The 24,495-nt window shown below is 56.5% G+C and overlaps 1 protein-coding gene across 2 annotated transcripts; it reads left to right on the plus strand.

Moving 5' to 3' along the window:
• Positions 1 to 7,370: 7,370 nt before the first annotated feature.
• On the plus strand, positions 7,371 to 24,495 carry LOC139001923 (ovarian cancer G-protein coupled receptor 1-like). Of its 2 annotated transcripts, none has more exons than XM_070403428.1 (2): positions 7,371 to 7,396; positions 23,020 to 24,495. In XM_070403428.1, the coding sequence occupies exon 2, from the start codon at positions 23,120 to 23,122 to the stop codon at positions 24,206 to 24,208; it is 1,089 nt and encodes a 362-aa protein (XP_070259529.1). In that variant the 5' UTR covers positions 7,371 to 7,396; positions 23,020 to 23,119; the 3' UTR covers positions 24,209 to 24,495. The 2 variants fall into 2 exon arrangements, with proteins under 2 accessions (XP_070259529.1, XP_070259532.1); XM_070403431.1 differs by lacking the exon at positions 7,371 to 7,396 and adding an exon at positions 14,847 to 14,923.

Consider the following 24,495-nt stretch of genomic DNA (forward strand, 5'->3'; position numbering starts at 1 on the left):
ACCCCCAGCTCTGTGCGGGTTCTCAGACCTCACAGCCGCTCAGCTTGCCTTCTGACCCAGTTCCCACTCGCCTTCCCCACTATGGAGAGTGTGTGCCGGGGGTGGGGATTAGGCCGTGGACGTCCTAAGGGAGAGATCAGGCCCGTTGCTGAGGGGCACTCAGTGCCTCTTTGTCCACAACTGGGCCCAGTGGTCAATTCCAGGGCAAGAGGAAGAACCTCCACACGTACAGTCACGGTTCTATTACACTTCAGTTCACACACACACACGTCTAATCCTCACCTGACGATATTTTTTTTATAACTTGAGAGAGAGAGAAAGAGACCATCAATGTGAGAGAGAAACATTCATCATTTGCCTTACATTTGTACCCCGACCAGGGATGGAACCCACAGCCTACCTATGTGCCCTGACTGGGAATCAAACCTGCAACCTTTTGGTGGACAGGATGATGCTCCAACCAACTGAGCCACCCAGCCAGGGCAAGTTCACTTACATTTAAACGGTAATTGTGTCCCACTCCCATAAGTGGCAACTCAGTACCCCCTGCCACAGAAGGGCGGTAATTAAACAAGAAAACATAGAAAACCAAGCCGTGTTATTAAATTTTAATGAACACCTGTTGCCTGCAGACCAGCCTCTAGGATACAAGGGGAGATGAGCAAGAATTAAGCTGGCGCTCAGCACATACTAGTGCCCAAGTGAGACTTTCTCCTTAGTGTAAGGAAATGGACTCAGAGGGAATTGGACAGGGAATAACAAACTATGTGATTAAATCCCCACCTGTCAGCACCTGCTGAGTGCTACGTGCCACCGGAGCTCAAAGTGGTACAAAACAAACCTTCAGTCTATTTTGTGTCACCTGAAGGGCCACTTCCTCCAGGAAGCCCATCCTGATGTGCCCCCCTTACGCTGCACTTCTGCTGTAACACTCGTCATGTGTTATTGCAATGGCATATTGGCTTCCACTCCAGAGGGTCAGCTCCATAACCACCACCAGGTCTATCTTACTCAGTTCACTGCCCAGGTACCTCCCACAGGGACTAGAGCGCAGGCATTGGCCCCACTGAGCCCTTCCAGCACTGTCTTTCCTTCCTCCTCCTCCTCCTCCCCGTCCAAACCCCACACCCTCCATTCTTCAACGCCCTGCCGAGGGTCCAGCTTCAACCAGCTAAGCCCATCCTGAGCTCTCCTGCTCCTGCATATTCCATCTCTGGCAGTGCCTATGCCCAGGGAACATTCGGCTCCATGGTCCGGTGTGTCCCTACACCTCCACAGGGCAAGCAGCACGGGTGACACCGCAGTGACTCGATAGCTCCTGGGGAGTGACTCAACATGGCACTTCCTGCCAGGAGGCAGCTGTGTGGGGTCTTGGCGGCTGGATGAGTTCCCTGTTGCTCTGTAACAAATTACCACGAACTCAGTGGCTTAAAACAGTGCACATCTATTCTCTTGCGATCCTGGAGCTCAGAAGTGGAGAGAAAATCCATTTCGTTGCCTTTTCAGCTTCTAGAAGCTGCCAGCATTTCTGGGCTCGTGGCCAACTCCGGTCTACGAAGCCGCAGCGGCCGCGTCTCCCCCAGCCTGCATCTCTGATGCCCTCCCTCTCCTGCCAGCCGCTTTCAGCCTGGTGAGGAGTGTGGGCCCACCTGGGTAACCCAGGACCGTCTCCCCAACTCCAGATCCACAGCCACGCCTGCTAAGTCCCTTGTGTCTGCAAGGCAACATATTCACGGGTTCCTGGGTTAGAACATGCACAGCTGGAGGGGCGGGGGGCATTATTCTGGCTACCACCACGGCTGTCCCTGGTATCAGAGGGCCTGGTGCTGTCCGCATGTTAATAAGCTGGCATGCACTGAGAATTTACTCTGGGCCAGCACTGTTCTCACACATCACACGGCTCTCTTGAGGCAGGTGCCACGCTGTCATCCTCGCGGTACAGGTGAGGCGCTGAGAGGGGAAGCGCGTTGGCAAGTGGCAGAGCTGGGATGTGAACCTAGGCAGTCTGGTTCCGAGGGACGCTGCCTCTCTGGCACCATTATCACCCCCATGACACCAGCTGGCAGCCTGGAGGCCAGGCGAGGTCTGAGGCCCAGCACAGAGCGGGGATTCACCGAGATCTCTGGCGAGGGCCCTGTCCAGGTTACAGTTCTTTGCCAGTCCTCTCCCATTCCCATTCTTTCTCACCATCCTACTACCCACACCCCATCAGAGGCCCCAGGCGTATGCAGGGAGCCTCCAGGGCTTCTCTCTAGGGGCTCCAGGCAGAGTCCTGGGTGCCAGACCACTCAGACCCACCCTGGCCTCACCCGGCACCCACACAGCCAGGTCATATGAGTCCCGTAGGAGGCAAATCTTATAATGCACATCGAAGAAAGTGAATGCCATTTCCCAGCTCGCCATCACAAAAGCCTGTAGTATACTGAGCCAGAGGGGCACACACAAGCCTTCAACCGGCCCTGGATGAAGAGGGTGCCCAGTGTTGGTTGCGCACTCCCCGGAGTAGTTCTAAGAGTTTAATACTCACTAACTCATCGAACACTCACCACGTCCCTGTGAGATACATTTATTATCCCCATTTCACAGATGAGAAAACTGAGACATAGAAAGGTCATGTAACTGTCTGAGGTCACACAGTCAGTGTAAAGCACCAGGATTCGGTCCATTCTCCATAAGCAGGGAAACCAAGGCAGAGGCTGGTCAAGACTGGGTGAACAGCCCCAGCCTAGCCCACCCTACCTCAGTCGGCCAAGCCCCCTTTTGTATCTTCCCAGCCTGACCTGCTCCCTTTGCACCTGCTCCTGGGGAGAGGGCAGTGCATAGATGTCCGCCTGATTTCTTGAGAGCACATTTATATTTCACTAGAGGCCCAGTGCACGAAATTTGTGCATGGGTAGGGTCCTTAGTGGCTGCTGGCTGCCGGCAGGGGCCTTCCTTCATTCCGTGCCGCCCCCTGGTGGTCAGCGCACATCATAGCAAGCAATTGAACTCCAGGTCGGTCAAACTCCTGTGGGGACACTTTGCATATTAGGCTTTTATATATATGACTCTTACACTGGCCTTCATTATTAACCCCATTTTAAAGAAGAAGAAACTGAGTCTCAGGGAGGCTACATGACTTGCCAGAGCTCTAACAACCAGAAAGAACATCTGAGATTCAAAGCCAGATGTTCAGATGCTACCCCCCTCCCAACTGTCTCACCCTGAGCAAGCCTAGCCTGAAGGCCTCCTCCAGGAGTCTGACATCCAGTCAGGGATGCCGCATGGGTTCCCCAGCTCTCCAGAGATGCCCAGGCTTCACCTGGGCTCCAGCTGACTCCCCACCAGCCGCAGAGCTTCCTGCCTCCCAGTGTCCTTATGGGAGGGGAAACGTCTTACTCAGGTCGTCTGATTAATCAGCTCAGGCCCCAGCCTGCTGCACTGTGGCTGATGCCAGAACTTGTTCTCAGACAAAACAATTTCTCTGTGCCTGAAACTGGCCAGGGAGGTGCTGGGCTCTGCAGTGGCGAGTATTTCTCAGCGGGAGAGCTGCCCGCAGGAATCAGGAGCACAGGGCAGCCTGCAGGAGGAGGTGCGGGCTGAGCAGGGACCGAGAGGAGCTGGCTCTGGAGCCCAGAGAGGAAGTAGGGACTCATTCTGCTGTTCGGGGGGGATAAAGAGATTTCCTCTGAGGCTGGCCAGCTGTGCTAACTGGAAGAATGAACTGGGAAGTCGGTGATTTTTTTTTAAAGTAGATCATCTGTGAGCCCTCTAAAATCTGCATGCATTGCTCCATGAATGTGAGTGTGCAGCGAAGACTCGCTGGTGCCTCTGCTTCTATCGCAGGGGCGTCTTGACAGGAAGCAGAGGCACAGGCAAGCAGGGCGACTGAGGAGAGGTTAACACAGGGATGGTTTTCAAGGTGACGCTTAAAGGAACCAACACAGGAGGAAGGAGGGGGGAGGGCAGTGCAGGAAAGGGACTGTGACAGGAGCTGGCGACTTCCGTAAAGGGAGGCAGCCACCCTGAAGACGCCTGGCAGGTGGATAAGTACTCCCCGGACCCCACTACCCTCCATCCTCTGATCCCAGTGAGTGCTTCCCGTTGGCCAACCCCAACAGAGGCCAGATGGCAAGGGGAGCCGTGATGTAAGTGCTCGAGTGGGGTGGAGAAGGGTGAAGAGCGCACCTGAAGGGGCCCATATCGAGTCCTCGGCACACGCTGGCCTGGGGCCACAACCTCTCTGGTCCAGCCATCGCTGCTGTTTCTGAGCACCTGCCCTGTGCCTCCCTGGGCTTGGCTCTGGGAAAAGACAAATGCCAAGGCTGCAACCCCCGAGAGCCTGGAAGAGAAGGAATGACATCAATGCCACTGACGCTGTGTACGGAGAAATCCTGACCGCGAGTCTGGAGCCCGGCCGGTGTGGGAGGTGATTTTTTTGTGGGTAAGAAAGACAGTTATTAGCAGCGTCTCAAATCAGCATTCCATGAGCCTGGGCCATAATTTGCCATTCTCTAGGAAGGTTCTGGAAAGCAATTTGTGCTTCATTTTAACTGAGAGAGCTGTGTGCTGTGTATAAGGCCAATGCTTGGTTTTGTTTACAAAACAACAAATTTGCTGCCCCTGCCAAGGATTGGACATTGTGACACCAAGAAACACAGCAATGAAGTGAATCTCTTTGCTTCTCCAAATCTCACATTTTCATAGGGAAAGCGCAGCCAGAGGCGCCAAGCCTGTACCCACGGGCCAATTCCGATCTGTAACTGGTACAGGCGCCGTGCTGTTCTGTCTCTGAAGAGTGAAGCGTAAATCAAAACGGTGCTTGTTTTAATTGAAGAACATTTAGACCAGCGGTTCTCAACCTGTGGGTCGCGACCCCTTTGGGGGTCGAACGACCCTTTCACAGGGGTCGCCTAAGACCATCGGAAAACACATATATAATTACATATTGTTTTTGTGATTAATCACTATGCTTTAATTATGTTCAATTTGTAACAATGAAATTGGGGGTCACCACAACATGAGGAATGTATAAAGGGTCGCGGCATTAGGAAGGTTGAGAACCACTGATTTAGACTGTGAAAGCTTCTAGGTATCCTTGGACATCTGTAAAGAGACTGAGCTACAAAAAGAGAGGCAGGGCCCAGCTGGTGTGGCTCAGTGGTTGGGTGTTGACGCGGGAACCAAGGGGTCACTGGTTTGGTTCCCAGTCAGGGCACATGCCCGGGTTGCAGGCTCGATCCCCAGTAGAGGGGATCTCTCAGCGATGTTTCTATCTCTCCCTCTTCATCTTCTCTCTCTAAAAATCAATAAAACATTTTTAAAAAGGGAGAGAGAGGCAGGGAGACAGGGTCACCAAGTACTGCGCAGTGTCCCCCTCCCCGGGGACTGTGTCATGTGGCCGCCCTGGCAGGATTCACTTTGTAATCAGCCGTCTCCACGGCAGGCACCGTACCTGAGAGTCAGAACTCTGCACCTGGCAACTGATGACGCTGGGCTTTCAAACGCCTGCTCTTCCCGGGGGCGTAGGGTGAGGGGCCATGACCCCCACAGGAAGCAGCTTCCAGCCAGGACTCCGTGCAAGTCCTGGCCCAGGTGCTCAGAACTCAGCGGCGTTGAGACAATTCACTGACCCTGTGTCCTGACCTGTGCAAGGAAGAGAATAACACTGCTGGTTGGGATGAAAAGAGCACTGAGGACAGTAAACACTACCAAGATACGAGCCATAGATAAAGAGGGTATTTGGAGCAGACAGTCACAATAACAGCTAACATCCATTGACCCTACTGTGTGCTGGGTGTTGAGCTGAGGCTTTATTTAACTCAGGCAGTCATCTCAGCCGACTTTTGAAGCTGTGTCCCGGTTTCTCACACGAGGAACCCGGCACCGAGGGTTAGGGACTCGTCCAGGTCACCCTACGAGTAGGTAGCGGAGGCGGGATTCAAACTCAGGCACTCTGACGTTCAAAGCCAAACTCTTATCAGCTGCTTTCAGTTTAGCAGTTTTTATAAAGCAGGTGTGCATCTCTGTGGCATGGATTGTTAACCTGAGAAACGCCATTTGTGAGGGTTTTGCAAGAAGGAGACATTTCAAAATGAGGACCAGCAGAAGAGGTTGGTCCAGCCCCAGAGCAGAGCAGAGCCTGCTGGGAGGTTGCCGGGCGTGTGCCCAGCAGGAAAAGCAAAATTCCAGCCTCTGCCACCTGCCTGCTGGCTCCCTCTGCCTCCCCCGGCCCGGGTATCTTCTGCCTTCTGCCCACTGTCCATTTCCTTCCAGACACTCGCCTAGGGGCCCAGTCAGACAGTGTGGGGCATTGAGCCGCCCCGAGGAGCTAGCAGAAAGTGAGACGTAGCTCTCTGCCTTTACCTCCCCTGCGTCACTCCAGCTGCCCTCCATCCTAACCCCGGAGAATCTCTCCTGACAACCAACCGCACCAGCTCCTGCAGAGCCCGGCCCCAGATACTCCCTTCACAGACAGGAGGGGGCACCCTGCTCTGAGCCAGGCCCTGGGCAGGAAGGAAGACCATGCATGCTTGAGAGAGACCGCTGTGGAACAGTGACCTCAGTGGGCAGTGCAAAGAATGCTGGGAAGGGAGTCCAGGGAGCACCCAGGGGGCTCCGCACAAGTTGCCTGGGCAAACAATAGGCTCCATAGGGGAAATGACTTTCTCGTCTTCAAACTGGGGCAGGCGCTCAGAAGGTGTTCTGGTGGAGAGGGACGCAGGTTAAGGTATGCAGGTGTGAGAGAGCGGGAGGTGCTGATGGCTTGAGAGAGGAAGCCGGTGGTGGTGATGGCTGTAGACTCGCCTGCCTGGGTTTGAATCTGTGTGACTTTGGGCAAGTTCCTTGACCTCTCTGTGCCTCATTCCCGTTTGGGTACAACGCGGGTAATAATAGCATCTCACAAAGTGGCGAAGCTCCAATGAGTTCATGCATTGAAGTGCTTGGAACGGTGCCTGACTCAAAAACTGTGAGCTGTGAATATCGTTCTTGTTGTCTGTGAGCCAGTGGGGCAGAGGACCCTTAGGCCTCCTTGAATTATCAACAGCACCAGCAGGGGTCCTCTGTGCTGTCCATGCCACCCCTGCCACGGCATGCTCGGGCCCTGGGAGGCACCAGGGATCCAGCAGGCAGCAAACTGCCCCCTGCTGAGGTCGGAGAGTTGGAGAGAGCCTGAGCAGCAACAGGAGGGGCCTTCACTGAGTGGCTACCGGTGTGCTGACGCTGAGGCCTCGGAGGGAAAGGGTATAGAAGGGCTGCTTCGTGCACTCTCCTCCCAGCTTCTCACCGAGGGGTTCTGGATGTGGCTGGGGAAGGACCCCGGGCCCTCCCTTCGCAGCCAGGCCCAGTCTGAGCTCACCCAGCAGCTCCAGAGCCGTCCCGGGGACAGGATGGAAGCGCTGTACCTCCAGGACAGGTCTGCACTTCCGGGGTTTCTCAGGGCAGGCGCCCAGCCATGGCGTGGAAGGGCAAGGCTGGGTGCGCAGAACTGGAGGAGGGGATGGGGGAGGGATGCGGTGAATGGGAGCACAACGTGGCCGTATCGTCCAAGGAACAGAAAGGCCTGGCCGGAAACGGACCGGCCCGCGCCCCAGGCCACCTCCGCCAGGCGCCAAGGACGCAGCGCCCACCTGCTTGCTGCGCGGGCCGTAGGAGGGGCGCGGTCTACGGGCGGCCAGCGGGGTGATTGTGGCCGGCCCCTCGCCGCACGGGTATGACTCCCCAAAGTCAGTCCTTTTCCCCTTGTCTGGGTCCCCGGAAACCGCTTGAGGGCGACCGCCGGATCCCGGCACCGGTAGCCAGCTCTGTGCCTTCCCCGGCGCGGCCCGGGAGCGCGCGGTGAGGGTGCAAGCACGTGGCCCCCACGTGTGCGTGCGCGGGCGGAGGGGGCGGCCAGGTGCGGGAGTGGCCGCGTGTGCGTGTGCGTGTGCCCGAGCGGGGCGGTGGCGCCAAGTGCGGGCGCGCCCGGAGCACCGGGAGGCGAGCAGACGCGGCAGCGGCAGCGGAAAGGCCCGCCTGGTGTCTGCCCAGCGCCCGCCGGCGCGTCCCTGTTCCTCTTCTGGGCCGGGTGTCTGCTGCGGTTGCTGCCTGGTTTAGCAGCCACCCCCTCGGCTGGCTCCGTGGCCGCCTGGTAATTACTTCCAGCCCTTCATTCCCCAGAGTCCACGCACGGCACAGGTGACACATTTCCTTTCCTGCCCCCTACACCTGTGCGTTCCCCCTTAGTAGGCGGGCGGCTGTCAGCGGGGGTAGGGGGGGGGGAGCAGGCGGAGGAGGACAAAGCTGGACTGTGATTGGCCGCTGGGGTCCCTGGTTGGCAGGCCCCCTAAGTGGAACACAGCGATGCGGTGTGAAAGGCACAGCAAGCCTCTTTGCGATCAGGGGTGGGCAAAGGAGAGACCGCTGACTTGGAGCCAGTGGCTTTGGGCAGGTCACTTGCTGTGGCTGAGCCTCGGTAAATGGAGATAAATACTAGCTTGGCCACCTCACAGCGGGCTCGCGAGGGCAAAAGGAGTGAGACTGGTTTGAACTATTCAAATCTGAGATGACATGGTTATGCTTTGCTTAACCCTGCCCTCCCCGCTTCAGCCTCCAAAAGGAGGCAGGAGGGGCAAGGACTGCGTGTCCCAGAGGAAGCGGGGCTGGAGCAATGCGGCTGCACTAGACTGCATGGACCAGCGCATCTGTTGAGAGCTCAGTTCCAGAACTGGAGGGCTTGGGTCCAAATCTTGGCTCTTCCACTTATTAGAGATACTAACTGGAGATCATCACCTGCCCTCTTCTTAAGCCTCAGTGTCACCTTCTGTGAAATGGGCATGAGAGTAGAGCCTGCTTCCTAGGATGGTCATGACATCATGCAGATACTTTAAAAGCCTTGCAGTGACCCCTAAAAGTTAGCTATGAGAGTTCTTGATGTTTCCATTATGCTGCCGCCTTCTGGGTACAGTGCACTCTATGGAGAGAAGACTCGTCTAACAGAAAACAAAGAGTGGAAACTGGTTTCATCCTTTCTATCTCAAACAAGATACCTTACCTCTGAGTATCTCATGGGGGAAAGGGAGATTATTATACCCACCTCACAAAGTTGTTATAAAAATTTAAATCGCCAGGCCGGTGTGGCTCAGTGGTTGAGTGTCGACCCATGTACCAGAAGGTCGCCAGTTCGATACCTGGTCAGGGTATATGCCTGGGTTTCCGGCTCGATCCCCAGTAGGAAACTGCGTGCAGGAGGCAGCCAGTTGATGATGTTTCTCATTCATGTGTCTATCTCTCCCTCTTCCTCTCTTTCTCTAAAATAAATAAAAGCAGATACTTTACAAAAATTAAAATAAAATAACCTTATGAATGACTACATCACTCATGATAAGCCCTTAAGTGATTTTGGAGAAAAAATAATCCTTATGTTCCAGTTATCTATTACTGCATAAAAAACCACTTTAGGAGGTTAAAATAATAGTCCTCATCTATTTTGCTCATGAATCTGTGATTTGGGCAGGGTTTGGTGAGGATGGCTTATCTCTGCTCCTTGCAACATCAGCTGAGAGGGCCCAGCTGTGGCTGGGGATCTTTCTCCAAGATCACACAACATGTGGTAAACCAGTTGATCCTGGCTCAGCGGGGGCTGTTGGCCAGGGTCTAGGTTCCTCTCCATGTGGGCCTCTCTCAGAGGCCACTAGGGCCTCCTCCCATCAGGGCACCTAAGTTTTTAAGAGCAACATCCCAAGAGACAGGAGGTGGGAGCTCCCAGTCATTTCTGACCTGGACTCAGCAGCTGGCACAGTGTGGCCTCGACTTTATTCTTCCAGTCACATAGTCACAGAGCCCACCTAGATTCAAGGGGGGGAGGGGGCGGTCTTAGAACCCATCTCCCAGTGAAAAGAGCATCAGTTTCCAAACATCTTAAATCTACCAAAACTTGAAAGTCTTCCCTTTTGCTTTTTTCCCCTATGTGCCGTGGTGTAACAAATTAAGCCATCTTTGCTAGAAGACCAGCAGACGTACGATTGGCCCTGCCTGGGGCCTTATCACAGAGCCTGTTTGGGTGGGAATCAGGTTCTCTAGGCCTTGCAGGGCTGAGGGTGCAGGCATCCTACATGGTGCCTTCGCTCGTGTCTGTTTCCCTGGAACCCCTGCGGCTTCAGTCCCCAGCTCTGCCAAACCCATGCCTTTAAAACAAGAGAGAGAAGCCGGGGAGAGAGGAATCTGGATTCAGAAAGCTAGGTTATAGCAGGTGGCCCAGGCTGAGTCTAGCGAGCATCTGTGTAGCTTAGGCCCCTGAAGAAGTCTGTTTGTTTTTTGAGGACTGCTGCCTGGGTGGTTGGAGTGACTGTTGTCATACGTTATTAGGTTATTAATTGATGGGTGGGAGCACTCCTGGTGGGAAGGCAAGCAGGTGGGGAAGCAGGCCTGCGGTCACCATGGCAACCTTCTGGCCTGTGCTTTGTGCTTTCTGTATCAGAACAGGAAGGATGATGCCCCAAGCAGCTCTCCTTAGACAGACCACAGACTCCCCAAAGTCTCTCTTTCAGCAGAAGCTTCCATGGTAATGCCTTTCCATACATAGCTACCCACCCACGCCCTCAGAGCCAAAGCCAACCTTCTTCCTGTGGCCTCATCCCATATCCTGTCTCCCCCAGTTCCTTAGCTCCTCACCCTGGCCTTCTGTACCTGGGCTGCAGAAGCGAATGGAGTTTAGGTTCATTTACTGATTCAAACATCCAGCACATTTTTGTTGTGCATTTGTTTTGGCAGAGAACAGACCCAGGTCCTTCCTCCTGATGGAACCTACCGTTTGGAGGGGAAGATGGGCATGAACAAGTCATTGTATAAAGTCCCATGCATCGCATTGGTAATTATTAAAACACAGTGAATTCAGACCCTGACTTGAATCGCAGCTCGGCCGCTCAGCCAGTGTGATCACAGGGTCCTTAAAAGTGGAAGAGGGGGCAGGAGGGCCAGAGTCAGAGATGTGACCGTGGGCGCAGAGGGAGGTGGGACGCACTCAGTGCCGCACTGCTGGCGTTGAAGACGTCGGGGCCACAAGCCAAAGAATGCCAGGAGCCCTGAGAAGCCAGGAAAGATAAGCAAGTCCATTTCCCCTCCGCCCCCCAGAAGGAAGGCAGCTCTGCCAACGCTTTGACGTTAGCCCCATGAGATCCACGGCAGACCTTTGACCACCACAGAGAAGAAATCTGCGTTGTCTTAAGCCATTATTAGGTCTGTGGTCATTTGCTCCAGCAGCAACGGGAAACTCATAAAGTAGCCAAGAACCCTGTCTTTGGAGCCAAGCAGTCCTGCTGTTTCCGAGCTCTGTGACCCGGGCAGGCGGCTGGTGCTCTCAGAGTCTCAGCAGCCTGGCCTGTAACACCAGGATAACCCTGCCTCACCGGCAGATGCGAGGGTGCAAACGGGAAACGGCGGGAGGGTGCTCAGCACGGGGCGTGGTACAGAGCACGTGCTCCGAATGGCAGTGACTGCACTTCCTGATCCAAAGCCGCTCGGGGCCGCGGCGCCAGGCCCTCTGGGAGGATCCCTGCCGCTCCTCCTCTCGGTCCTTTCGGCATCTTCATTCGCACCTGGGCACTTCTGCACCTGCAACAGTGCAGCGCCTGGTATCAGCTCCTCTGATGCAAACCTGGCTAAAGTGTAAGGCCCAAGGCGCCTTCAAGACGCAAGTCAGTGAAGGTCCCTACAGGCCAACAGCGATGGCTCCTGACAGACACTTCTGGTGCTTACCAGAGCCCTCGAGGCTCCTCCAAGGCCTTTACCCCCACCAGCCCCAAGTCAGCAGCGTAGCCGTGGGGAATAGGCAATGCGCTGTAACAAGCATCCTACCCAGTTGGCCTGCCCACCCTTTCCCAGGGTGAATCAGACTGCGGGGCGGACCTTCTAGCCTGAGGGATCGATGCTGCCACCACCACCATCCTCAGCGTCACTGCATCCTCACTAACACGGATCAGGAACCTACTACATGCCAGGCCCTTGTCAGATCTCATCTCTCGGGTCCTCACAGAAGCCCATTGATTGGCCAGGAAGGTGCCTTGTGAAGGTCACATAGCCAGACAGTGACAGCTCAGGATCTCAACCTCCTCCGTCCGGCCCAGAGCCTCTGCTTTTAACCTCCATCCCTGACCACGGGGTTCCTGCCCTGTGCCAAGGCCTTGCTGGGTGCCACCAGCTCAGGGCAGACTCCAGAGTCCTCCCTCTGGTGACGCCGGGACTGCCTGGACCGCTGGGGGCCCATGAGTGCCTTTCTGGCTGGGGGCCCTGTTGCCCTCACACGAGCCTCCAGAACATTTCACCCCCCCTCAGCCCAGGTTCCTGGAGGAATATTCATGTTGGGGGCAGGCCGGACATCCAGGGTTCAGGCAAGCCTCTGGTCTGTCATCCAGTGGGGTCGGCAGGCACTGGGGCCGAGAGAGATGGGAAAGGAACTCAGGGGGTGGGCCTGGCCCAGTTTCGGCCCTTCTGTCTTTCCAGGATGGGAGGAGCCACCGCGGCAGGCCCTGGCAGCCCCCATGAGGTCACCGCCCCCCCCCCCCCCCCCCCCCACACACACACACACAGGGCTTGCACATTCTCACCCTTCACTACATGCCCTTCTCTGTTCAGCACGGCTCCAAGGTTCTGGCACTTTGGGCTTCGGGCCGGGAGTTTGAATGGGGGAGGTGAACCAGGCTTCTCTGGAGGCCACGTTTTGATTAGACTCACTACTTTGGCTCAGCTGCAGGTTAACTTGGAGAGGTTTGTGAGGATCGAGGTTATGGGTCTCTAGGCCCCTCAGGCCACAGCTTGACGCTCGGTGTCATCACGGTTTCTCGTTCAAAGATGAAATCGTAGCACCAGAGTAGGTCACAGCGCAGGCTGTCCTTCCTGTCCCTGAGTGGCATTTCACAGAGGACGTGGGCTCAGCGATGTGACTAAAGCTGAAGCCAGCTTCCTCCCATCTGCAGTCCCAGAGGTCCAGTGGGGAGGGAAAGGGGGTCCCTGGCCCCGGAGAGAGAGAGAAAGGCTTCCCATCCCAGATGAGGTGGGGCACCCTGGGCAGCCTGGGAGTCCTGGGGGAGGGGGCGGGCACCGTGTCAGCCGTGTCTTCCCGGCACAGACGGCCTGTGTGCACATGTCCAGGTGGCTGGGCTGCCTGTAGGCAGAGCCAGGGGTGCTCTCTTTGGCCGTATGTTCTGGGAGGATCCTGCACTCCTCACCCACCGTCCTTTCGTCTGGGAAGGGGAGAGCCAGCCACGCTTCCGCAACTCAGAAATGGCGCTTGGTCTGTGTGAACCGACCCCCCATAGCAAGGCGCAGCCTTCTCGGTAACTAACGTAGGAGACCGTTGGAGAGGGCCCAGGCCCCGCAGAGGGGGGTTCCTGGGACCCCTGCCAGTACAGCCCCCGACAGGACGAGCGTGATTTGCTCTCTGGAGGAGACGAGTCCCACAATCACGGAGCAGAGCCAGGGGCACGAACATCCTCAGGGACACCCTCCCGGGCATGGTGGGCGTGGGCTTCCTGGCTCCAGCAACGTATCCTACCAGCAGCGTCCAAGGAGGGAGGAGGTCACGCCAAAATAGTGTGGCTCTGACGTGGTCAGCGGGGTCCTAGAATCACCGCTCCGTGGTTTGGCTCTAAGACCCTGATCGAGAGCTTTTGCCTGGCAGGGCCCGAGTTTCCCCACCTGAAGGAGGAGGCGGCTGGGCCAGGGAGCCTCCAGGGGCCCGTGGAGCTGCTCTGCTGGGAGAGCTTAGCAGATGCTCCCGAGAGCCAGAGCCCTCATGATGCCCAGCCCTGTGCTTGCTCCCCACCCGGGGCCCGAGCTGTTTAAAAACATCAACACTGCCCCACTGGTGGCCCAGGGCCCTGCTCCAATGCGCTCGCTCCGCTGGTCTGAACCACAGGACCCAGCCGGCCTCCAGCGCAGACCCGGTGCCTCTGCACTTGGCTGCCCGCCGAGTTGCCCAGAGAGCTTTTCAAACAGCGGTGCCGGCACCGCATCTCCAGCGAGTGTGGTTTCCTTCGCCTGGGGTGGGGCCCGGCATTGGTATTATTTGTTATGAGCTCCCAAGTATTCTCTAAGGTACGTGAGACCCACTGACCCAGATGTTGGTTGCTGGTGGCTGGAGAGTGACATCCTGGGCGCGGGAGTGGAAACAGTCAGCTGGCCCCATCCTTGCCTCGTTGTCCGGTTGTTCTCGCTGGGGTCCCAGGTCTGCGCTAGTCACCTGGGCGGCTCAGTGAGGACCCCTGGCGCAGGGCTCCTCTCCTGGGATCCCGGAGGTGCTCAAAGGGGGTTGATGGGTAGAATTAGTGCAGCCACTTCTGCATGCCCCCCAGCCCCCAAGGTCCCCTTTCCCTAATTCTGGCTTAACACCCTCCCCCCCACCCCAAGGTTGCTCCCTGCCTCTGGGGTGTGTGGGAAGCAGGCCGAGCAGGTGGAGGGAGTAGTCCCGTCGCCCTGGTCCTGTGGCTGGCAAGTGTTCCTGGGCCACCGCCAGCCTGACACATGATTCTGCCTCAGCTCCGGAAGGGGCAGCCTCCAGCTGGGGTTTTCTAGCCGGGAGCTGGGAGGCGTGGTCTGCAGGAAATCCCTGGAGGGCGAGTGTGGGTCCTGGTGGCGGCCTGGGGGGGCTCCACCAGGCCCCGAGGTGCTTTTGCGGCTCCTCCCCGACCTTCTCGGAGCCGCAGAAAAAAGCCCAGCTGTTGGAAGTTTGAGAGCAGAGCTCAGCAAGACACAGAGGACCCAGGATCCCGCTGGGACAGCTTCCTGTCGCTGCCACGCTCTGCCTGCCCCTCACCTGGCTGAGGCCGTCGCCTCCCTGGGGTCTGGAGGCTGAGCAGGTGGGGTCAGTCAGCCTTCGAGGGTCAGGAAATCAATTTGGTAGCTCATGACCTGCATTTAGAGAAACAAAACAGAAGAGACCTGATCAGAGGGCGTCGCAGACGGTAGGGTAAGTACTGCGTTGGGGAAGTTCGTGTCTGGGTGCATGCGTGTGCGTGTGTGTGTGTGTGTATGTGTGTGTAGAATGTGTGTGCTGGGTTACAAGGTCAAGGGCATCTCTTGCTGTGGTTTGTGGTCAGAAGAGCTTAAAGGCAGGGAGTTGGTGCCTCGGTGCCTGGATTCTGGATTCAGACCGCCCTGACTTGCTGTATGAACTTGAGCGACTGTGTTGTAGCCTCTCTGGGCTTCGGGTTCTGTGAAATGGGTTGGCGGCGCCAGGCCCGTCCGAGCCTCGTGAGCCCAGATGGGGTTGAGCTTGGAAACAGTTCCGAGGCTTTAGAAATGAGAGTCTGCCTTGTTGTTGCTGGGGTGAGGCTACCTGGGGGAGCGGTGGGGGCTAAGGAAAAATGCTGCCTGCGTTCTACTCCCGCCCCAGAGGGAAATATCAACAGCCTCTGCGTCAGGCACTTGTAGGAAATGAAACAACCTTGTTGAAAGAATGTGGAGGTTGGAGCAGAGAAAGGAAGAGAAGCTGGGTCTGCAGGAAACTCCCTGCTCTGTGGGCTCAGGGCTCCCGCGAGCAGGGCCACCCTGGCACGGTGAGCGGTGATCTGTGTGCCCGTGTGCACCCCGTGGAAGCGACCGGCTAGATCATGTTTATGTGCCAGCCCTGCTCCCGCATGGCTTGGAACGTGCAAGCGGTCCTTACCTGTGTCAAAGGGCCCTTCCTTCCGTTCGGGGCTTACATTCTCTTGGTCATTAAAGTCCTCAGAGACCCCTCTATGCTGATGTGCTTTTGTCTACAGGTTTGCTTGTAGGTGTTGGGTTGCCCGTGTGTGATGTCTACTTCGGAGCTGGATGATAACTGTGTGAATAGATGCCGTAGCTCCTTGCTCTGGTTCTTTGCCCCGCCCCCTCCACTTGGGGGAGCACGACTGGACACACAGGTTTTCTTCAATGGGTGCTGAGGGGATGGGTGACCTGGCAGAGCATCCTCCAGGCACAGGGGCTAGCCTGGGACCAAGCCTGGTGGTCCTTCTGGTGGCAGCTATAAGGACCGGAGCCTGGCGAGGCCTGGAGGAGGAGGGTGGCTGCTCAGTGCCCATAAAGACAAACAGGAAGAGAGCGTGGCGTAAAGGACAATGCGGGCCAGCCCGAGTTCTGGTAACTGTGGAATCCTGAGCAGGTTGGCTCATCCCTCTCCCAGCCTCAGTTGTGTTTTCTTCATCTGTAAAATGGGCACAGGTGAGAATGGCATTGGAAGAGAGGTGCCTAGCAGGTGGAGGGCTCTCGGAGGGTAGGGGTTGGCTCTTCTGTCCCATCTGCATCTTTTCGCTTACAGAACACTTTTGCATCCGCTGTGTGTTGATTTTTGAGGGGTAAGATTCCTATGGAGACCGGGTAGAGAAGGGACGCTCCGGGCAAGGTGTAGTTTCCACCTGGGGTCGAAACTAAGCGTAGGGTGGTGTCTGTCTGTCCTCAGGCACCGGTGGAAGGGAGGACTGGCTGTGACAAGGCCTGGGCAGAAGAGCAGGACCCTCTGAGCAGCTCAGGCAGCTTGAGCAGGTGCCAGGCTGGAAACAAGGCTACAGTCATTCCTCCTTGTCACCTTTCTGTTTCTATAAATGAAAACCCCACTGTCCCAGCACCCAACCTCAACCACCCCCACCCCAGCCATCTACCCATCTACCAGCCCATTCATCTATCTATCTACCCACTCACCAATCCATCTATCCATGTACCCATTACCCATCTAGCCATTCACATACCCAGCCATTTACACACTCATCCATTCATTCATCTGTCCACCCATCTACCCCTCATTCATTCATCTGCTCATACATTTACCCATCTACCCAGCCATCTACCCACCCACCCATTCATCCATCTATCCACTCATTCACTCACATCTATCCATTTACCTCTCATCCATTTATCTGCCCATCCATTTACCCATCCGCCCACCCAGTTATCCATCTAAAAAATAATTTTTTTAGAGCTAATAAGGACTAATCACTCATAGTCAGGAACATCTCAGATTTGTCCCTGACTGTTCCCCACCTCCCTTCTAATTAATTGTTAGTTACCACAGCTTCTTCTTATCTCCTCTCTGACCATGCCCCCTTTATGCCTAGATCCAGTCATGCCAAGCTACTTTCAGTTCCCCAGAGGAGCCCATTCTCTCTCTCTCTCGGATTTGATCTGTTGCACACATGTGTCTACGGCAGAAACGCCTGTCTGCTCAGGCAGCCCTTCCCCTTCTCCTGGTCTCAGTGTAACTTGCTCCTCAGGAAGGCTTTTCTGGCTGGGTTAGGACCCCTCTAACAAGCTCCCTTAAAATCCTCCTCTCTCTTAGGAGCTGGCTCGCTTATCTCCGACCCCCCCCCCCCCGCCCCCCACCGAGACTAAAAGCAACTTGAGTTACCCTAGGAGCCAGTGTTCAGTGCAGTGCCCTCCATATAATAGATACGCAGTATTTGTTTTGTGCATGAATAAGTGAATGGGAGAGTGCGTGGGTGGATGGACGGATGATGAACAGGTGGATGATTAGAAAGCCATTCAAGGGTTCAAAGCAGGAGGGACTGGGTTAGATTTGGGTGTTAGAGGATGGCTTTGAGGGTGGTGAGATGCCATGGAACTGATTCTGGGGAGGAGGCCTTGACCACGCCCATCGGGGCACCGGTCGGGGAGCTAAAGAGGAGACGGATGTGGGAAACATTTAAGAGTGGAAAATGGTAGAACTGGGTAATGAAGTGGGTGCTGTGGGTGGGGGTGAGGGGAGAAGCTGAAGGCCAGCCATCCACCGTGAGTGACTGGGCAGGCGACAGACTAGTGGAGAAGCAGACGGGCAGGCCTCTGAGCACGTCCTGTGTGGTGGCAGGAAGCTGGGGCGGGTGGTGCAGTCTGCGCGCCCTGACAGTGCAGAGGGGCTGAAACTGTGGAGGAGCTGTCATCCCACAAGAGTGGGCAGAGTGACAAGCACAGACCAGCAGTGAATGTGAGTGGGAGGGACGTGCCGTAAGCCCGCCGTCCATGGCCTGCGGTGCAGTCCTTCCTGCAAGTGGCCTTCCTGGAATCTTAGGAGATTGGAGGCGCCCTGAGGGCGGGAGCCATTTCTTCCTTATCCCTCAGTCCCGTGTCTGGTCTGGTGCCGAGGACCTTGCAGATGCTCCACAGATACTTGTCTAAGGAAACCCAGAGGCGCTGGGCTGTTGGGCAAGCCACTCCCTCTCCTGGAGCCTCAGTTCCCTTGTCCCTAACACGGGGGACCTGACGAGGCTGTTGTGAAGATCGGGCAAGAGGGCAGATGTGAAAGGCTCTGGGAACGGCAAAAGATTTTGCAAATATAAAGTGTAAGCGCAATCACTTTAGTTTGAAATACAGATGCAGTCGCCGTATTTGAAAAGCCGGCGTCAGGCTGCTGAGCTCCCAAAGGCTGTGTCCCGGTGCTGACCACGGGGCTGCCGGGTCTCCAGTTCCCCTTCCAGCCGCCTCCGCTCCCCAGCCTGGGACCTCGTGTCGAACACTCAATCAGGAGCAAACCCCAGACTTTCTGGACCTGTGGGTCCCTGGCTCCTCAAAGTGTGGCTCACGGGCCGCAGCACCCGCAGCACCTGGGAGCTTGTGGCCGGTTCTCCAGCCCCGGCTCAGGCTCAGACGCTCGGGGTCAGATACTCACGTTGTGGTTCAGTCACCTGCGGCGGCAGATCCTCCGGTGACTCAGGCACCAGGGTCTGAACCCCTGTCTAGAATGTCAGCACCCTTTTTTGTTCCAAAGTGAACGCAGGAGGTACTTTACACAGCCCGTGTTTCCTTGCCCTGCAGGCTTGACTATTTGTGACCTTGGGTGCCAGACTTCACTCATTGTTGGCGAAGGAAAGAGGAAGCCGCGAGCGGTTGTCCCGGCCCACCCCGTGCATGTACTCGCTCACACCAGTAAACACCAGGCTTTGGGCCTGGTGACTCTCAGGGGATTCTTGAGACCTGCCAGGGCGTGTTCTCGCGGTGGCTCATTGGCCCTGTCTTATTGGCTTGGGAGGGCCTGTGTTTACGAATGGATGTTAGCTTCCTGTGGGTGGGTTGCATCTGGATTGGGGGGAACCTGAGGTCCTGGGCTGGGGCGGGGGGAAGGGGAGGGCTGCGCTGCTGTGCATTTCCTCATAGGGAGGCCCGGTGGACTGTTCGGCCCCACAGGTGCGGGGTTGGGATCCACGGACAGGAGAGCTGGCGCAGGGAGGTCTCAGCTGCCCCTTCTCCCCTCCTCTCACCATCAGAACATGGAAACAAAACAAAAACACAAACAGCAAAAAAAACAAACAAACAAAAAAACAAGCAAAGCCTGGGCACTGGTGGGGGGAATGCAGCATGGTGTAGCAGCGGCGGAAAACGGAACAATGGTTCCTCAGAGAGTTAAACATGGAGTTACCATATGGTCCTGCGATTCCACGTGTGGTGCATGCCCCCAAACAGAAAGCAGGGACGCACACAGATACCTGCACGCCCATGTTCACGGCAGCATTATTCGCAACAGCCAAAAGGTAGATACCGCCCACCTGCTCATTGACAAGTGAATGAGAAAACAAAATGCAGTACATGCATAGGGTGGAGTAGCCCTCAGCCTTAACAAGGAAGGACCTTCCGGCACGTGACAGCATGGGCGAGCCTTGAGGACCTTATGCTAAGTTAAACAGGCCGGTCACACAAAAGACAGAAGCTGTCCGACTCCGTCTGTATGCGGGACCTAGAATAGTCAAATTCCTAGAGACAGCAAGTAGAATGGGGGGTTCCAGGGGCCGGGGGTGGGGGGGACACAGGGGAGTGGGGAGCTAGTGTAAATGGGGACAGAGTTTTCCAATTGGGGCAGATGAAGAATTCTGGAGATGGATGGTGGTGACGGTTGCACAGCAATGTGAATGTGCTTCATGCCAGAGAACAGTGCACTGAAGAATGGCCAACATGGTAAACTTCATGTTAAGTACACTTACCCACAATGAAACACAGTGACAGCAGGGAACACCCCCTCCACCACCATCACTGAAATGCCAGGCCCTGTGTCCTGGAGAGGAGGGGACAGGGAGGTGAGCCTGCCTGGGGGTCCCGGTCTTCCGGGGACTGAGAGGTTGGGGGTGAGTCTCAGTTGGGTACTGGAGGAGGGACATGGAGCAAGAACACCAACACTTCCTTCCTCAGGCTGGCTTTGGGCAAGCCACTTCTCCACTGGGACCTCAGTTTCCTCACCTGTGAAATGGGGAGGTAGCATTCACTCATTCCTCCCAGAAGTGTTCATGAGTGCCTGTGAGATGCCAGGCACCGTTCGAGATCCACAAGGCTTCTGCCCGCTTGGAATTTACACTCTCATGGAGGAGACGGATCATCAATAAGCAGACAAGTCAATAAACGAGAACAATCTCAGATATCGATGGGCGCTCTGGAGCAGTCGAATAGGATGGTGTGATGGTGACTGGGGAGGGGGCTGCTTTAAGCAGGGTGGTCAGGGAATGCCTCATGAGGAGGACGAGGTGACCTTTAAGCTGAGATCTGGCAGCAAAGGAGCCAGCCCTGAGGTGGAGGAGGAGGGGGGCGGTGGGGGTGGGGGAAGTGCTCTAGGAGAGGCCGCGGCTGGTGCCAAGGCCAGGAGCCAGGCTGGGGACTGAAGCACAGAAAGCTGGCCAGTGTGGCTAGAAGTGCTGTGATGGGCCAGGTGCAGGGAGCTGCAGTCAGATCCCGTTGGGCCTTGTAGGTTCCATAAGGAATTTGGGTCCTGCCGTAGGTGTGATAAGAAACGGATCAGTGGGTTTAAGCAAGGAGGAGGAGGATCTGGTCTGCATTGTAGGTGTTGAGTGATAACGGTGGGGGGCAGAGTGGGAGAGTTGGAGGGGTGGGCGTGGCTATGGAGAGAGCCATGGCGGGTAGAGGTGAGAAGGCGGCAGCTTTGGACCAACCAGGCCCATGTCCTGCCTGTTTTAGAGACACTTATGAAAGTTACAGGCCCTCTTCCCAGGAAAAATGCACACACTCATCTATATAATAAAAGCCTAAGTGACCATTATGGCAGAACGACCAGAATGACTGGTTACTATAATGTGCACTGACCACCAGAGGGCGGAGGCTCAATGCAGGAGCTGCCCTCTGGTGGTCAGTCGCTCCCACAGGGGAGCGCCACTCAGCCAGAAGCCGGGCTCACAGCTGGCGAGCGTAGCAGAGGTGGTGAGAGCCTCTCCCACTTCCGCGGCAGCGCTAAGGAGCAGCGAGCAGGCGGGTGGTAAGGAGTGAGGGGTCCCGGACTGTGAGAGGGATGTTCAACTGCCTGCTTATGGAGGTGGTTGGACATCCCCCAAGGGCTCCCAGACTGTGAGAGGGCGCAGGCCAGGCAGAGGGAAGCCCCCATCCCAGTGCACGAATTTCATGCACCGGGCCTCTAGTATGTGTATAAGATTGAGCATTTGCTTTCTGGGGAACCCCAGAACCCCAGACAGGGAACTGCTGGACTGATGTGTCTGAGCCCCTCCCCAGCACACTGTACCCACTTCCAGCCTGAGCTCTGGCTCAGGGGCCACAGGGCCAGTGGGAGCCAAGACAAGCCACAGGTTGTGGGGGGAGGGGCCCTGGTTGGAGGTGATGAGATGTGGGTCCTGAATGCTGAGGGGTTTCTCTTCTGGTCTTGACTATGGTGAAGAGAGAGCAAAGGGCAGGGGTGATCTGCTGGTGCCGCCACACCACCTCATTCAGGCCACTCATGCAGCATCTGCAACTGTGTAGACCATGCCTTCTCAAGAGGGGGAGGGGGGGCGGGTTGTGAAGGCTGGTTCTTGGGTAGGGTGAAAAAAACTTAGATATTAAATGATTATTAGTCTTAGGTATTCAATGACTTGTCACCCCCCCAAAGGGCACATACACAGATATGCAGTATACCTGAGATATTACCATTTCATGGAGCTGGGGTGTGGGGGGACACGTCTAAAAGGGCTCCTTGGGAGGGCAATTGTGGGGGGAACAAAGGTTGAAAAAGATGCTGATTTGGACACAGCCAGATTTTTCATCTGAACCAGAAGTGTTAAATCAATAGAGAAGCTCAAAGCTTTGGCTTTGATATATTGATTTATAAAGTAGGCTTACAACAAAAAATGTTATTCCATCTTATTCGAATGTATTTGTCTATGCAGGGTTTTCTTTAAGTTCTCAACAATAGGAACTTTTCGCTGATGTAAGAGTCTGCCTCTTGGCGGCAAGAAAAACAGTGCCGCGCACTCTGACATCCATCGTCTTCTGTGGCCCTCATCCTGATCCCGAGGGCAGGCGTTTCTGTCCTCACTCTACAGAGGAGGAAACTGGGGCTCAGACAGGGTATATGCCTTGTCAGCGGCTGACCTTGGTCTGGTGCTCACGTCTGTCAGTGCCCGTGGGTCCCCCAGCTCCGTGGAAGAGAGGAGGGTCAGCACCCGCTGACAAACACCCCGGAATCCAGGCAGCGCTCAGGGAAGCTCAGCCTTTGTTTCTGGCCAGAGAACTGTGGGATGTGGGCAAGGCCGGGCCGCTCCCGTGCTGCCCAGGGAGGTCCCCAGGAGGGGCGGTGGCCTCCATGTTGACTGACCTGGTCCATTCCTGTGAGCAGGCAGGAAGATAGTGGCTGGGCCCTTGCTGTTCCCTGGAGAGTTGGGCTCAGGATGGGCTGTGCTGTGGTGACCAGGAGCATAAATAAGGGACCAGCTGGGGAAGGAGGATGGGAAGACATAAACCGCGTTCAGAGGTCCTAGTGGAGGTGGAGCTGGTTGGCTGGATCATCCTCTAGAGCAGTGGTTCTCAACCTTCTGGCCCTTTAAATACAGTTCCTCATGTTGTGACCCAACCATAAAATTATTTTCGTTGCTACTTCATAACTGTAATGTTGCTACTGTTATGAATTGTCATGTAAATATCTGATATACGGGATGGTCTTAGGCGACCCCTGTGAAAGGGTCATTCGACCACCAAAGGGGTCGAGACCCACAGGTTAGGAACCACTGCTCTAGATTAAGTGAGGCACTTAGAACAGCGCCTGACACACAGTAGGTGCTTTATACATGTCAGCTGCTCTTCTTCTAAGCCTTTCCCGCCTTTGACTTTCAGAAGCTCACCCACGGCCAAGGAGGGGCAGCCTGTGAAGGCCATGGCGGCGGAGAGGCCCACTTCCTGAGCCAGGAGGGGTGAGGCCCCCACAGGCCCGAAGATGGGGAACGTCACTGCGGACACCTCCCGCCCGAACTGTACCATCGACCACACCATCCACCAGACGCTGGCCCCCGTGGTCTACGTCACCGTGCTGGTGGTGGGCTTCCCGGCCAACTGCCTGTCCCTCTACTTCGGCTACCTGCAGATCAAGGCGCGGAACGAGCTGGGCGTGTACCTGTTCAACCTGACCGTGGCCGACCTCTTCTACATCTGCTCGCTGCCCTTCTGGCTGCAGTACGTGCTGCAGCACGACAACTGGTCGTACGGCGACCTGTCCTGCCAGGTGTGCGGCATCCTCCTCTACGAGAACATCTACATCAGCGTGGGCTTCCTCTGCTGCATCTCCATCGACCGCTACCTGGCCGTGGCCCATCCCTTCCGCTTCCACCAGTTCCGCACCCTGAAGGCGGCCGTGGGCGTCAGCGTGGTCATCTGGGCCAAGGAGCTGCTGGCCAGCGTGTACTTCCTCCTGCACACGGAGGTGGTGGAGGACGAGGACCAGCACCGCGTCTGCTTCGAGCACTACCCGCTGGAGCCCTGGCAGCGCCACATCAACTACTACCGCTTCCTGGTGGGCTTCCTCTTCCCGCTCTGCCTGCTGCTGGCCGCCTACCGGGGCATCCTGCGGGCCGTGCGCCGCAGCCACGGCACCCAGCAGAGCCGCAAGGACCAGATCCAGCGGCTGGTGCTCAGCACCGTGGTCATCTTCCTGGCCTGCTTCCTGCCCTACCACGTGCTGCTGCTCGTGCGCAGCCTCTGGGAGTCCAGCTGCCAGTTCGCCCAGAGCGCCTTCAACGCCTACCACTTCTCCCTGCTGCTCACCACCTTCAACTGCGTGGCCGACCCCGTGCTGTACTGCTTCGTCAGCGAGACCACCCACCGGGACATGGCCCGCCTGCGCGCCGCCTGCCGCGCCCTCCTCACCTGCTCCAGGACCCGCGGGCCCCGGGACGCCTACCCGCTGGGCACCCCCGAGGCCTCTGGGGTGAAAAGCGAGGAGCCCGAGTTGTTACGGAAGCTCCAGTCGACCTTCCAGACCCCTAACTCGCCTAAAGGGGAGGGGTTGCCCCCCGCCGGGCTGGCCTAGCCAGAGGCACCCATGTGTGGGGTGAAGTGAGGTCTGAGCTTGCTGGCCGGCTGGCGACGCTTTGCCAAGCGCAGGCGCCTCTTTCTGCCGGAGCAAGGCCTCTCTGTTCCAGGGAGCGTGCACTGCTGAGCCCGATGGGGTGAGCCCCAGTCCTGTCTTCTGTTGCAGGTGGGGCTGCTGGCGGGAGGAAGACGGTGAACTGTCACCTGCGGGAGGTTTTCAAAGAGAAGCAGGGTGGGGGAGTGCAGGGTGAGAGGACGAGCATAGAGGGGCGTTGGGAGAGGAGG

Source organism: Myotis yumanensis, unplaced genomic scaffold, assembly GCF_028538775.1.
Source record: "Myotis yumanensis isolate MYYU_CA2020_CCGP unplaced genomic scaffold, mMyoYum1.0.hap1 SCAF_1, whole genome shotgun sequence".
NCBI lineage: Eukaryota > Metazoa > Chordata > Mammalia > Chiroptera > Vespertilionidae > Myotis > Myotis yumanensis.